At 45.6% G+C, this 16,146-nt stretch overlaps 1 protein-coding gene across 2 annotated transcripts in view; it reads right to left on the minus strand.

Moving 5' to 3' along the window:
* Positions 1–207: 207 nt before the first annotated feature.
* Positions 208–16,146, minus strand: part of COP1 (COP1, E3 ubiquitin ligase) — a 118,000-nt gene continuing 102,061 nt past the window's right edge. For both annotated transcript variants that reach the window (XM_027658493.1, XM_027658492.1), the window contains exons 19-20: positions 3,227–3,271; positions 208–1,321 (exon numbers count right to left, since the gene is read on the minus strand). In XM_027658493.1, coding sequence (XP_027514294.1) covers positions 1,304–1,321; positions 3,227–3,271 — 63 coding nt within the window. In that variant the 3' untranslated portion in view covers positions 208–1,303. The remainder of the gene's footprint in view (positions 1,322–3,226; positions 3,272–16,146) is intronic.

Genomic DNA, 16,146 nt, shown 5'->3' on the forward strand with positions numbered 1-16,146 from the left:
ACCAAAACGCTTCCCACAGGTATCACTGTCTGTATTGCACCTTTGCCACCTACAGCTGGGAGAAAAGACACTAGACTCACCAATTGCACTTTTTCTAGTGTAACAAGTTCTGGCAGCAATCCTGACAGCCCAGCCTGGCTGCTGCTCCTGAGGACCGTCTGCACCTTCTCACCCACCCCACTGTCCTGCCAACAAAGCAACAACCACTCTCAGCATCATGGTTTATTATGTACAGTTAAGTGTATGCATGACCATTAAAAATAAGGCTACTTATATCATGGCTCTGAAACACATTACAAACCAACTCCATCCCCTCTCTCATTACAACATTCAGAACACTTGGCTTCCATGGTGTGCAGAGAGGGGCAAACACAACCAGACCCCACGGGCGGTTGAGTGGTGCAGGGCTTTGGTAACTGGATCTAGAAGCTTCCTCCTCTAGCTGAGACAGTCAAACACAGCCAGGTCAGTGGGAGGGAGATCATCATCCCACAATTGTCTTGGTGAGGTCAGTCCAGGTCCCAGGAACTGTGGGTGTCCCCTCCTCTCAGCACGTTGCTGGTGGCAGGCAGCTCACATGGACAGGAGGACAACTTAAACCTCTCCTTTGGAGCTGCTCCTTTGGGTCAAGGCAGGGGCACGAGGAGAGGGTGGAAGGGGAAGGTGTCCTTCTCTTCTTGATGACCAGAGGACTTCAGTCTCCAGGAGTGTCAACCTGGGTGATGTTTTTCAACATTTAACGCATCTAAAAAAAATAATAAATCAAAGGAACAACAGAACTGGATCATGATGGGATCTCAAAGTGAATTGCTTGCATGTCCAGGTAAGGCTTTGAGACTTTCTTTTTCCAATGGGATGAAAAACAGTCCAGATGAAATTAACTGGAGATGTGCAACTGAGGACAGCCCTGTGTGCTCCTGTAAGCTCCCTACCCAAGTAAATATGTTCCCAATATGCAACAAGAGAGAATCTTCCAGCTTCAGCTTGTGGCTCAATAAATTTTATTATTCCTTTTTGTTTTTATTTAAAAGAATTTGTTTTTCTATCGTAAAAATTAGACAACCATACCACCAGCAGCAGCAGCAAAGTCTGTGGAGTTAATGTTGATGGCAGACAGTCCACTGATGTTTCCAGTGTTTCAAAATGTCCTAGAAAGTCCATAAATGGAAAAAAACCCAAAAAACATGATGGTTTTGAGGAGGAACATCAAGGTGGTTTTGGTTTCTTGTCCCGCTGAGGATCCCAGATGAATACTGTAGCATATCAGCAGAACCAAGTACCTCATGCCTTGAGAGAAAACCCTTCATACCAGCTCCAGTACCTGATTAGTAGGGAAGATGAGACATTTAGAAAAGGAATTTATGACATTCATTATTTCCTACATCAGCATATAGATCACTAGGACAGGACTGACCCTTCCGTCTCCACCCCTTACCCTTTATTCACCAGCATGCAATAATATCCCACAAATGGGATAAGCACTTGGCAAGCATCCCAATTTTGATGTCTGCCTCTGTGATGATAAATTAGGCATGAAGCAAAACCATCCACAGTTGCCTCCTTTCCCCTCATCCCAATCAAATGGCTCTTGGAAATCTCGTAATGGAGATCAGCTTCTGTCCTCCCAGCCCACTGTACTCACATTTCCCTTGTCCAGGCTGGGATGGAGCAGCAGCCTCTGAAGGCACGGCCTAGAGGTGGCACAAGAGGGACTGTGGGGCTGCCAATGGTCTGTATGGACCTGGTTTGGCTTTACTGGGGAAAGCTCCAGAGCTCACAGGAAATGTCCAGGATGGCACCTGCCCCCACACTGGTGTGGGTTTGTGCAAACCCAGGCCTTTCCCAGCCCATCCCGCTGTGTGCTGCCACAGGCAAATGGAGATACCAGAGTTCTGACAGCCCTGGCTGTTTGTGCATTTCTCTGTCTACCTTTTCTCATTAACAAGCAAAGTGCATGAGCAAAACCTCTCCTCTCTAATCACTGATCTTGCTGCTGGATTCACTTCAAAATATCAAAAGCATATGTGCATTTTGTCCTTTTTACTAAGGAGGAAGGGACCAAATTAACCACCAACTAATTTCAAAACCTGATAGGTGAATAAATTCCCTATGAAAAAGAGGCTATATCATCACATTCTGCACAGCGGGAGTAACCCAGCCACTCGTGGCCTAAAAAGGGGGAAAAAAAACCCAACCCTGACACACAGTCAAACACAGATCATTTGGGTCTTTCCTCATTCCTGGTTTTTTTTGGTGAATTTTTTTCAGGATGGTTCAGACCAGCAACTCTGGTCTGGCTCCAGAGAGCTGCTAGTGAAACAGGGATGCAAGGGACAACCAGGATGAGGACCTCAGCCTCATGAGTGACAAAGCAGCATGTAACTTTGCAAACAGTAAGTAAATCCCTTTATCATGAGTTACAGAATTGCAGCCTGTGGCTCCAGGCTATGAACTTATGGCAATAACCACCAAGCCTCCAAAGCACGGTGGAGGTCAGTGCTGTTGTGTAGAATCTGGGACAAGGTTCTGGTTTTGGGCTGAGTTTGGTACTGGCTTGGGTACTGGTTTTGCTTGGCTGTTAAGACACATAAAGAAGGACAGTCTTTATTCCATACCACTTGACATTTCATGGATGGAAATACACTGAACAGACGCTCCAGGAGACAATCCAAGTGCTGCAAACCTGGCACAGCACTGGTGTGTCGGTGCAGGGGCAAGGCTGTTGCTTTCACAGAGCCCTGAGCTGGCAGCTGCTCTGTTACTGCCCGTCTGGGCACCAGAGCAAGCAAAGACAGGGAGCATCCCTGCTCATTCCAGCCCTGCTCCAGCTGGCTACACATCAGGAGCAAAGCTTTCAGCCCCACTGCACCTGCAGCAGCCAGAGGATGGGCTCTGCTTAACGTGGTGAGCAAACACTCAGCCTCTGCTGCCACAGGGACCAGCACGAGCCGAGAGAGATGCTGCTGCCAGGACCCCAGGGAGCTGTGGTGGGTGCTCGATGGACACCAGCAGCTCTTCCACACCTCACTGTAACTGGTTTCATTACTGGTGCACTCTTTGCTCACTCCACTGTGTGCCAGAGGCAAACACATCATTTAAATTACAAACCTCCACAGCTGGGATCACCTCCTCTAATGGTTTCTCCTGGCTGCCTGGTTTCTCTGACCTTGCTCTTTACTATCAACAGATTCAAGTGTTTAAAGGGGAGATGAATAAAATAACTTACCTTAATTGTACCCTGACTGTTAGCAGCAATCAGCACATTGGACTCCTGGGAAAAAAAAGAAGAGGCACTATCACAACCTGCCATTGCCTTTTTTTTTTTGGTCTTTTTTTTTTTGGAAGAAGCAGCAGAGAAGAAGCAGTTATTTTTATCTTAAACATTAGAAGTATATCTAATTTCAAAGGGATTTAACTCTTCCTATTTTCAAGATGCTTTTGAGGCTAAAAGTCTTTATAAAAGTTATACTACCTTGAAGAACTAGAAGGCAATAATCCTTAGTGCTTGTACAGAGCTTTAAATCTCCAAAGCAATTTACAAACATGAATTAATCCTCCCAGCCTCCCTGTGAAGTGGGCTAATAATAATAATAGTTATTTTCATCTTTTGGCAGCACATGGACAAAGGTCTCCAGCGCCCCAACTAAACCAGCTAATCACCATGACAAAACCTCTCTGGCTCCGAGGCCAAGGCAACCAAGAAGTCTCAGACAAATAAAACAAAGAGAAGAGATCAGAGAGCAATAGCAGATGCACCCAGTTTGGAAGGGAAGATAAACAGAGAGGGCTCCAGCCCCGCTTTAAGCAGAGGCAGCATCTATTTACCTCCTGCCAGTTGATGGAGTTGCATTTGGAGATATCCTGGTTAACTGCAAATTAATGGTCTGCTGCATCAGTCAGGCAACCCCCAGCCAAAAACTGGGGGGAGAGGCAGGCTCGCTCTGCTCTCCAGACCACATTCCTCATATGACCGACCAGCAGTGCGGACGCGCCGTCCCCACCCTAAATCTGGGGGGAAATCCAAAGGGACGACACAGTGCCAACAAACCTAAAGCACACGAGCACTGGGGTGCTGGGAACAGCCCTGAAGGTGCTGAGGGAGAACCACTGCTCCCAGATGGTGTCCTGCAGCCGTCCCTGCGCCGGCAGATGCAGTGTACGCCACCAAAGCGCCCGCTGTGAACCGCTTTCTCTCAAGACAGCTCATATCTTCTCTCAGACACACCGTAAATTTCTCTTGCTGCTGCTCCCCATCCCCAGACAAAGTTGCTGTAATTATCCCATCGCTTAACGCATGCATTTTTAATAAAATCAGTGACTAGAATATGCCCCGCTCCGAAGGGAGTGGGAAGGCCGCTCCACACAGCCCCAGCAGGGCCACGCGCTGAGTCACGACTTTGCACAGCCTCCAGCCTCCAGGCAAAGGGAGAAAAATCCCCTTCAGTGTAAAAACCCACTTATCAGGTAAGAGTGGCCTTGTGGTGGACCACTGGGCTAATTGATATAGATAGATTTGTTCACCCTGGTACAATCATTAGAGGATTAGTTAAGACTCCTGATATTATCTCACCAATGATCCTCCAAGTGAGAGCTCCTGAAAAAAAAAGTATATCCTCACAGGAAGCATATACTCCAATTTCCATTAATTTGGTGGGTAAAAGAGTCTAATCCAGTGAACTGCTCAGCTTCTGGTTAACAGCATTAAAATCAAAACCCACGGAGGGGAATTCAGATAAAGGTGTTAGCTGGGGACTAAAACAGGGACTGGGATGCCCAATAGGATTTTGCAGGCAAGGGAGAGGGACAGGCAGCTATCTAGTGTGCAGTGCAGGAGACCTGAACTCCTGAGTACAGATGATGCAGGGTTTGAATGATTCCTGTTTGCACTGTGACTGATTGGTAATTCATCCTGCTGCTGCAGTCTGCTGGGGTGCCACTGTAAATGAACTCTGGTTCAATGAACAGTTTTACCTGCTAAATAAAATAAAAATGCCAGAGGGTAATATACTCTCACTCCCTTGTTCTTCAGAAGCCACTGGGTGTTGTTTTCTTTCAGCAGGGTCTGAGCTAATCACCACTCTGCTGCTTTCATCCACAACCATGAGATGCAAACAGGAGCAGACAGCAGCAAAATTAGCACCAAATCTGTCATCGAACAAACAGTGACTTGCTTGTTAAGGCTTCTCCAGGAACACAGCTAAGTAACTTGTTTTTAATCCTCCAAAGAAACAATTCGCTTCCGTTTGTGTCGCCTGTAAAACAGTCAATATACTCAACATGTTAAGCACCTAAGGGAGTTGTGAAGTTGTTTAGACCTGTAGGTTTGTAACTCATGATATCTGTGAGCACGTTAAACCAATTTTTTTGCCAGGACATTTATGAATGGAGTCACCGTGGCCTCAAAAGAAAACTGCCATCACTGCTCAGCTGGAAGAATGCCTAATCCTAAACCACACTGTGAGCATCTGTATCTCTGAGGCATGAAAACAGGGTCTCACCAGCCATTGTGGCTGCATGTTCTACTCTAACATAACCACTTGTTGTTTCTATGCAGGGCAAGTAGGTTGAAAGACCGGCCTTCCTCATCCCTCCCAAATCTGCTGCCTGCAGGAGCCAGCAATTCCCAACGCAGAGGCAAAGGGGATGTGTAGATCCAGCCCAGCTGAGCAGTCCTGCTCTGAAGAAATCAGTTATTGAAATGACTCTTCTACACATGAATCTCCTCCTGTGAGTGGTTTGAACAGGAGAGGCAGAAGGAACCAGCTGCCTTTGTCAAGATTGCAGAAGAAAAACGAACCAACACAACAAAAATCGAGAGATGAGGGTTTAGTTTACTGCCTGGCAAGCAACAGCATTTTGTTCTGTGTGGCTGCTAATCTCAAGTATTGTTGCACCCCGGTGCAAAGCCACTGACTGTGTCACCTGCTGAAATGTGGAAACCTCTGCTCTGCACATCACGGCAGATAAGGAGCGACTGGGGGAGTCCCCTGTGACGAGATAACGCGGCACCTCAACGAGCCAGCGAGAGCCATAAAACTGATGGGAGACAGTTGCAAGAGTCCTGGTCCTGCTAAGGCAATAGAAAAAAAGCTCTGGAGATATCAAAAGGATGCATCTTCTTGTCTTTTGGCATTACACAGCAATTTAACAATTTAATTGGCAAATGTGGGTGCCTCTCAGCACTCATGTTAAGATTAATACAGGGTGCAGGTCCAGGACTGCTCTAACATGCTACAGGGCTGAAGTTCTGTGCTACAACTTATGAAAAACTTCCTACATACACCAACTTTTTTTCTCTACTGCATTATAAAAGTCTGAAGGGCAGTTCCTTGACACGGGAAGGACTTGACTCCACCACAGATCTGTTACTGCACACACTGGACACGTATCCACCTGGAGGTAAGCATTAGGTAAAAAGTAAAATTAAAAAAAAAAAAAAATCAGTCCCAAGTACAAAGACAGACCAGACAGAAGCACCTCTGTCCTGAACCTGACAGATCCCTGTTTCTTCTGGATGAACGTGACTGGTCCACCCACAGGAACTTTGGAGCATTCGCCCTTAGGATTTGAAGGGACTTTCACTGATTGCACCAAAAAAAGAAATTTTCATAGCACATTCTGGATGGCAAAGAAAAACAAAATCAAGTTTAGGGCCTTCCTGAGTAGACGAGATACCTGCTACATTCATCATTTGGAGGAATTATTCACCTGGTGACAGCTGGATTTTGAAGCACATTGATTTCCTTCCCTCCTAGATGAGCCCTGTATTTGGATGGCCCTGGGGAAGCAATTTGGGAAGGAAGGGAGGAGAAGGGAAGCCTGGCTGACTGCTGGTATTCATGCAAGAGAGGCCAACATTAAGCCAATCAGAAATGCTCTGGATGTTTTGGGAGGCTTGAGGAAACTCAGCTGAACAACTGGGAAGTTGTTGGAACTGCTTCAGTGCGTCAGTAAAAGACAGCTGAGGTTGTAGCTCTTCCACTCCTTCTTTACATCTTTGTGCAAGAAGCCATTTGGTGGAGGATGGACTAGAATGCCACCCCAGATGGACAGCTCTTAAAAGCCACATACACATCTCTGTGGAGATATCCAAGGGGACCAACCCTACGGAGCAGGGGAAAGCTCTGCACACACCCTTTAGCCAAGCTAAAGGCCTGCAAGGCTTCCCAGTACCTGCACAGTTCATCTCTAACCATCCCTCTTCACCAGTAAATATGCCTGGCTGCAGCCACAGTGCTCCAGGAGTTATACATCCCTCTCACCAGTGGGCTCGTGCAAAAATCACAGCTGAGTATTTTAGTCTTCCCTTCCTGACACCAAACAGCCTGTCCCTAAAGGGCTCGAAACAGGCAAGATGAGAACAAATCACTCACAATTTTTTTTTCCCCTTAATATAATCCTTTATGAGACCATTCCTCCTGTTATCCCACACATATCAATCCTTAAAAGTAGAATTCTGAAGTTCACACTGAAGGAAAAGCTGAAGAGATTGTTCGTTAGGATTATAAAGATGCTAATGGTGAAAGCAGGATGTGTCTCCAAGTGCACTTTTTCATGCAATGGACTGAAAACCTTATTTGGGACTTTCATCATATTATAAATAATTACAGGCCATAAAGTTCATGCTTCTTTGTTACCCTCCTTTTTCTGCACAAATAAAGGAGATTCACCTCAAACTTCCAGCGCAGCCAACACTGAGGTAAGCGTGAGTTTTCTGGATTTTCAGCTAGGTTTGTTCTGCAGATTCACAGTTAGGGTTCTTAGAGATCTTATTTTAAATTAACAACTTCTCACCTTCCCTCCCCAGCAGATGTTTTGGCTAACAAATGGCTGGTTTGTCAGCACTTCTCTTTCAAGCAGACAGACTGGCTGCCAGCAAACCCTGAACACTTACTCCAAGGAGCTGGAGCCTAATTAAGCAAATACCATGGGAAAACAACCCGGGTGAGAAAGCTTGTGCTCAAGTGGCCATTGCCTTCCGTTATTTATAGGCAGAATAAAAGCATATAGTTGAACTAAATCGAGTCCTGTTTGTACAGAAAGCCCCTAGTTTAAGTAAGTTCTTACTGAAGGTGGCAACTATTACTCAGGTGCTGGTTTTTAGGTCTGAGCTGCAGAGGTGTATTTAACCAAAACTCTTCCCATCGAAGTCACGCACAAAGTCTTTTCATACGTCTAAATATGTGAAAGCGGTTCCCCAACAGACCACCACTGCTTGACTGCTCTTCATCTAGTAATTAGCAGATTCTAATGGCTTTTCACTCTAATTCCCCTGATCCCCGGCTATATTTTTGTTGTTGTTGTATGACTCAAGTCAGCTTTTGTTTTTGAAAGAAAATTACAAATTCTAACCTAGGAAACACAATGAACCTCCAGCATACAAAAATCAAGAGGTTTTTGAAAAAGCTGAACTGCTAGATTAGATCCCTTCCCAGCAGGACAATGTGCTGCATGCCCAATTTTGTTTTCTTTTTTTTTTTCCATTCTTGTGATACAACTGTTATCAATGAAGGGGGCACAGTGGGATGGTTGAAGTGGTGCAAAACCCTCTATCTCCCTGTGAGCCAGAATTTACTTTCTATGCCATCATGCTCACCCTAACATTAATCCCTTCTGAACAAATTTAAAGGAATATTTATTATCTGTACTCTGAACATCAGGCCCAAGCAGAAATTAATTACTTTAAACCAAGCACTTCTTTACAGAACAAGGTCTTACATACAAAAGATATTGTTCCAAAACATTTCAGGAGCACCAACACCCAACTCTTCAGGTTTTAAACCTGGAACAGAACATGCACGCCTAAACCGTGTCTTTTAATCCTTAGAAACCGTATTTTTATCTCATTCTGAAGGTAATTCCTTTGTACACACAGAGATAAAGCCTCTTTAGGCTTAGCTGGGCCCCAGAAAAAAAAGCAACAACTCAATGTATCTGAAAAAGGTTTTGCCTGTGCTTCCTTCTAGATCCAGCTGCAAATACACAATCTTTTGGGGTTTTAAGTTCATAAATGCTACACAGTTACACCCCTCCAGCACAGCAGAGATATTTTCTTAACAGGTTAACCCACAGATTTACAGATGATGGCACTCCTTTGACTCACTTTCTGTAGGAAGACTTGCCTACAATCATATGCACACATCTATAGTTTCTTCTCACATCAGAATTCATGGGCACACTGTAAAGGGGAAAAAAGCTTTCAAACAAATTAAGTGTTTCCATCATCCTGCATCACACAGAGAGCTTGCAGCTTCCACACAAGATGAAGTGTGTCTCGCTAGGAAACGTGCACAGGTAGAAATTCAACATCTCCTGGAATCCCTCCCCTTGTTTTTCAGCCATTCCAGACTTTTACCTCTGTACCTGGGATTCTTTTATCAAGTCTGCTGACACCTCCACATCTGGTGCTTTCTAGTTGTGATTCAATACATGAATATGTCCCTCTTCCCTGCTCCCTGAAACAGTCTTCTCGTTTTTTGTATTTTACACAATGCATTTTTTATACTCCTATTCAGACCAAACCCAGCCCAAGCCGATGCTGTGTAGCTGGAAGCTGATGTGCTGTATTCACAGCACAAGGGTGCCCTGAGGAGAGCAGTCCAAGCCTTGCTCCAATGACACACTCACATGAGAAGTAAGCTATCTCTCAGCCAAGTGAGAAATCCCTTTTTCTTAGCATGACCTTTCATTTCAGCGTGTAGCTCTCAAGAAAACAAGATCAACAAGGCAACTGAAGACAGGGCTAGGAGGAAATAGAAGTACCCACACGTACAGTGCTGCACACAGGCATCAATCTCCTTGTTTCTACACTGAATTCAAGGTGGAAACAGAGGCCAACGAGCCTGATGTGAAGAGGGCAAAGAAAGCTCTGCAAAAGCAGGAGAGCCAGCCAGCAAAGCCCACCCCAGGAACTGCTGATAAGTTACAGGCAACTGCCTCTGTAATTTAGTCATTCTGGAACAAAACTAGTTTTGATGAGCGCCTAATTTATTTAGAATTCTAGATGAGAAAATCTCGTTAGACACTTATTATTCTGCACCTACTGCAAGGCAAAGTACACAGCTCTAACAGCTGTTGCACACTCCCCATCAGGCAAGGTAGGGAGACACATGTTAAAAACAAATTATGTTGGCATTAACCCTCCACCCCCCAAAGGGCAAGTCTTCTCCTCCTCTCCATGTGGGAATATTGAGTTCCACTGCCCATTTATCTGTGACAGGGTCTCTAAAGTTACTTGTTCCCTGTGGTCATAAATCCTGGGATTTCAGATGCTCCCCATAAACAATATGCTCAAGGCCTTGAAGGAAGTGGCAGCAGTACATAAATATAGCTTGCAATAAGCTTACAAAAAGCATACATAAACATGAAACACATTTACATCAATACTGCAAAACCACAGGAAAGGCTAAGCATTAGTTTAGTGAAAACAGCTTTTAAGATCTATTCTCTTAATACTTAAAACTTCCAAATACTCATTTGGCAATTTTACATAATGGAATGCCGTAGGTCACTTAACAACAGCACAGCTCAAGACCTGCATTCCTACTGTCAATATGTTTCCCTCCTTTCTCTTCTATTGTTTGTTGCAGTCAGTCATTACATCATGCTGGAGGTGATGTATTTAATCTCTCCCTAGCCAAGGTCAGGCTGCCCTGCCCATCAGTGCAGTATTGTGGCAAAACCAAGCCCCGGGCTCTTATCATTAATACTGCTAGTGCTTATGTCTCTCTTCCAAACCTGTATCAGAAAGCAAGTATGTGATCTGGAGAAGCAACCACCAATCTGCATGAGATTACTCAGAAATGTGATCTAAATCTGGATTTTGATTTTGTGCAGTCCCATGGCAAACCATCAGGGATCAGAGCTGCGAACAGAAATCAGTAGAATGTGAAAAGCCTTTTCGGTCCAAGCTACCCTGAATTAGACAGACAAGCAACCCACCCTACAAGCACAGCCTTCCATGAGAGATGCACAGCCCAGTCCCAAAACACAGCCAGGACCACTGCTCCCAGCTGCTGCACTGGGGAGGAATGGACGCTGGTGGGAAACTTCTGAGAGGAAAGGTTCTTCCCCCAGAGAGTGGTATGGTTCTGAACAGGTTCCCCAGGGAACTGGTCACAGCCCCAAGCCTAGCAAGAGCTCAAGAAGCATCTGGAGAATGCTCTCCAGCACATCGTGGGATTATTGGGGTATCCTGTGCAGAGCCAGGAGCTGGACTCTATGATACTTGTGGGTTCCTTCCAACTCAGGATGTTCTGTGATTCTATCCCAGTTCCTTGGGTTTATTTAATTTACAACACATTCTTTGCCCTACTGTGAAGGGCAAACTCCAGCCTGCTTAAGCCCTGCTCATATTCAGATGGTTCTCTTGTGCCTCTTTCACACATATGATGTGTTTCCCCCATTCCTCTTACCTTCTCTATTCTTCTTCCTTCTTTTGCCAAGTCAGTGATTTCTCCTCCAGCTCAACTGTACCAAATACTCCTCAGTTCCTTTTTTCAAATCTGCTTCACACTTGAATCAGCAATTCCCTAGTTTGTGCAAGTACACTTTCATCTTTCCCAGACCATCTGTCCCATATCCTTCAGGGCTTTTGTATTTGTGAGATCACTGTCCCTTGCATGGCATTTCTCATCAAAACCCAGTTTCAACTGCCTCTTCCACAGCACTGTGTACACCTTCCCATCTTTTCCTGCCCTTGTGAATCCGCAAATCCTGCTTATAGAAGCGCTTCCTTTCCAACCCTCCAACATGGTGGTACCAACACCAATGTGCACATCTTCCTTAGGGCCAGAAAGGGAAGAGATGATGGTTAATCTTACTTTCTGGTCCCAGTACCCAATCAGGCAAGTGTATCTGCTCCCACAGGCTGCCTTCCCTTCTAGATCCCAGAATGCATCACTGAGCTAGGATGACACATCTGTTCCTCCAGGCCCTGCCTGGGCTGTCAGCTACAGCTCATTCCCACATCTACCTAAGAAACATCTGCCTAGATAAACCCCAGAGGACAGAAGGACATAAGGAGGCAGAAGCCTTATGGTTAGAGACTGCAACCCAGTGTTATTTTTTGGGAACAAACTGCCGCTGGGCCAGGAGCATCCAAGAGGAGAAGGTGATCCACGTCAGCAGCTCGCAGACGCACGCGTGCCCCAGATATCCTTGCTTTCATGCTTTTTCCTGATACACAGGAGCTGCTCCTGCACTTCAGCAGCTCTGCTGAACTGGAGCACGCTCCTCTGAGGGCTGACAAATGGTTTCCAAGTTGGGCCAAGCGGGATCAGTGCTGGTGACACGTCTCCTGTGCTCTATGAAGCTCAGCACACTGCTGATGCTGCCAGTGGCTCCTCTGGGCCAGGCAGCAGAATTCACATGCTGTTATTAAATCAGTCCCCACATAGAAGTGCCACAAAATAAGCCATTAGCTGGCCCAGCTCCTGCTTCCCTTCCTCTCCCAGAGCCATTAGTTTCAGACTCTAAATAGCTGAATGATACAGGCTTAAAATTGACCCAACCACCTTGATGTTAATATTTTAAATTATTAAGTCTTAGTTCTCTACTGCCAATAAATCACTTATATGTGCACATTTAATTAACAATCCAATCAGCAAAAACAACTTTGCATTCGCACTGCACATTTTATCAGAGGAACCAAAGACACATTACAACATTAATTAAGTGTGGCAAATGCCCTAGTGAGGTAGCAAAGTATTATCCTTCTTTGACATGTTGGGAAACCGAGGCAACACACTCGGATTTACCCAAGGTTAATCCAGATGTTCACAATGAGGTGTTGAAGAGAAAAAGCAGGCAAGAAAGACTGCTGAGGTTTAAAACTGGTAGCTCCGAGGTGCTCCAACAACTAATCCAAATTCTCTTAGGGAATTTCACAAACTAACCTCTGGAGAAAGAGGTCTTGCAGCCACGTAACTGGTGGGAACACATACTGGCCAGTGCTAGTGGGACAGGCTGGGAAAAAAACCTCCCTAACCCTTCACATGACACCATCCCCTCAAAGCAAAGGTGGAAGAACAATTAATGCATTACAATCAGAGACGGTGGCAATCAATAAAGGAGAATGGATTAATCAGTGGAGTGTCAGCAATGACAAAGGGAGGCAAGCTGGGCTGGCTGGGTCAGCAAGAAGGAAACGTTTTGATAGAAACTCATAAAATGGCTGATGGAATGAGGAAATCAATTTATTTTAAACTGATAATGGATTCATACTCTGCTACTGTTCATTTTATATGGTTGGCTGTAACCAATTTGGGGCAGAAAGCTGTCTGTTTGGGCAACATCTAATGTGGTGGGTTGACTCTGGATGGAGGCCAGGTGCCCAACAAAGCTGCTCTGTCACTGTCCCTCCTCAACTGAACATAGGAGAGAAAAGGCTTGGAGTTGAGATAAGGACAGGGAGAGATTATTCCCCGGTTAGCATCACAGGCAAAACAGGCTTAACTTAGGGAAAATTTAATTTATCACTAATCAAATCAGAGTTGAAATAAAACCAAAGCTTAAAAACACCTTCCCTCTGCCGCTCTCTTCTTCCCAGGCTCAACTTCACTCCTGATTTTTCTCTGCCTCCTTCCCACCAGCAGCAGAGAGGGACAAGGAATGGGGGCCACAGCCAGTTCATCACATCTCTGCCTCTCCCTCACTTCTCAGGGGAGGACTCCTCACACTCTTCCCCTGCTCCATCATGGGGTCTCTCCCACAGGACAGTCCTCCACAAACTGCTCCAGTGTGAGTCCCCCATGGGATCACAAGTCCTGACAGCAAACCTGCTCCAGCGTGGGCTCCTCCCTCCACGTGTCCACAAGCCCTGCCAGGAATCTGCTCCAGTGTGGGCTTCCCACAGGGTCACAAGTCTTCTTTTGGGCATCTACCTGCTCTGGTATGGGGCTCTCCATGAGCTGCAGGTAGATCTCTGCTCCCCACAGGCCTCCATGGGCTGCAGGGGCCCAGCTGCCTCACCATGGTCTTCACCACGGGCTGCACAGGATTTTCTGGCACCTGGAGCCCCTCCTTCCTCACTGACCTTGGGGTCTGCAGAGCTGTCACTCTCACATATTCTCACTCCTCCCTCCCTGATGCAGTTGTGCAGGTTTTTCCCCCCTTTTCTTAAAGACAGTATTCCCAAGGTACTACCAAGACTGGCCTGACACAGAGATGCAAAAGAGGTACAACCTGAATTCTGACATTTAGTTTCCATGCTTTAACTGTAATAACATCCCTTGAACGTACCCTACCATTTTTAAGTGGGATCCCACACCCAAACCAAAGCCAAACCCTGATATTACAGTATCTCAAATCAACCAACTTAGAAAGTTCTGGACATATGTTAAAATCCTGACCATTGCATTAGTGGGTCTCGGAATAACGTTGCAGGGGGACTCGAGTGCTCAATAAACACATTAACTCTTCTAAATGTTTTGCTTATGCCAGCTGGAAAAGAAGGATGATGGTTTCACTGCATCTGCAAGCCTTCTAATTGCGTTACTGGATGGGCCAGAAGTCTGGCAGCCACGGAAATCAAAGCCTTCATTTCTCTTTAGGCCAAGAACAGTATATTTAACAACAACAAGAATGGAGTCACAGGTCTAAGTGTCAGCACTGAGGGTGCTGGCTGAGAGGGGGAATGACAGCATATGCAAAGCTGAGGCTGCAGGCAGGGAGGGTGGGGGATAACATCTGTGGGGCAAACAGGGCAAGGGGAGGGGAAGCAAAACACAGCAGAACAGCAAAAATACCTCATCCCTGGAGGCTGCTCCCACCCAAAGGGCCACGATCTGCTTGGTGTAAGAACACAGAAGGGAAGGGTACCTGCAAGGTGGCCCAGCTTGTAGCTGCATAAGCCACTACTGATATAAATACATATATGTAAGTATTTTTTCCTTATATTTTCTATGCAACACGTGCACCACAGAAGTGAAATCACCAGGACCTGGTGAGATAAAAGAAGTGATAAATTGTTTCTTGCAGAGAAAACTCAAGGCACAAACATTAACATTAGCTACGTAGGAGCTTCATGGAGTTATACCTATAAGTAACGCAATTTATAACGTACACCTATTCGGGAAAGAGGGCTTTGATTTAAGGAATGGAAGTTTAATTAAGGTAAAACAAAAGTTTCCATTAATCTTGAAGGAATTCACAACCTGCTGCTCTCCTGCACCATCCAATTCAGCTAATGCTATAACAGGATCAAGTGCAGCACTACCTGAAGCCTCCCGCAATGCAGACAAGGCTGGGCAAGCTGAAACAGAGCACGTGGCCTTCTCTAGGCTTGGGAAACAGGAAGCTTTGTCTCCTCAAAATGCTGCTCCAAAAATGCCCCGAGTGCAGTGGGCACATATTTTCACTGGCCAGGGCACACAGGGAAATGATGAAGGAGTAGAGATGTTGACAAACTCGGGAATAGCAGAGAGAAAAATTGCCAGAGCCTTCACCTGCAGGCAGCAGGTTCTGCTGCCATCCAAAACTGCATTTCATGCCACAAGCACAAGTTTTCTCTTGAGGAGTAACTAAGTAAAATTCCAGTTATACTTAAATCTTCTCCCTGCGTGAATTCAAGTCATAGGGTTGTGCTAAAAAAGCTTACTGTCTTACATTTCTGTGGTACAGGGTAAGCACAGGTAAGGATGGGGCAGGAGAGCTGAGCATCCTCCCCAGCCAGCAGAACCACCTCCTTACAGCTGTGGCCAAGAAAGGGTTTAGATCTGGCTTGGCTCTGTAAGTCTGTTATAACTGTATGGAAGAGTCAGCTGAACCGGGCTGTGGCTGGGTCATGTCTGCAAGGCTGTTTGGAAGAGAGGGATCCTTGGTTTGTACACTGGAAGCTGCTGGAATCTCTGAAAGAAGACATGTCAAAGCCATTTTTGCAGGTCAGTTTTCAAAGTAAGGCCACACTGCAAAATATCAGCTTTGATGACAAAATTGTATGGTTGCTATTGAAAGACAGTACAGTAAATTGCATTTTAATAAGGTCTGCCTGAACAGAAAAGGTGAAAAACTTCATTAAACAAAACCACCCAGAATACAGATGATACATATAAAGTTGTGTCTCTAATATGCTACTACTGATGCTTTCTCCATTGTGTTTATCTGAAGGGAGAAGGGAGTGGGAAGAGAAGGCAGCTATGCCTTAGG

Source organism: Corapipo altera, unplaced genomic scaffold (genome assembly GCF_003945725.1).
Source record: "Corapipo altera isolate COAL_440 unplaced genomic scaffold, ASM394572v1 79, whole genome shotgun sequence".
In the NCBI taxonomy this organism is placed as follows: domain Eukaryota; kingdom Metazoa; phylum Chordata; class Aves; order Passeriformes; family Pipridae; genus Corapipo; species Corapipo altera.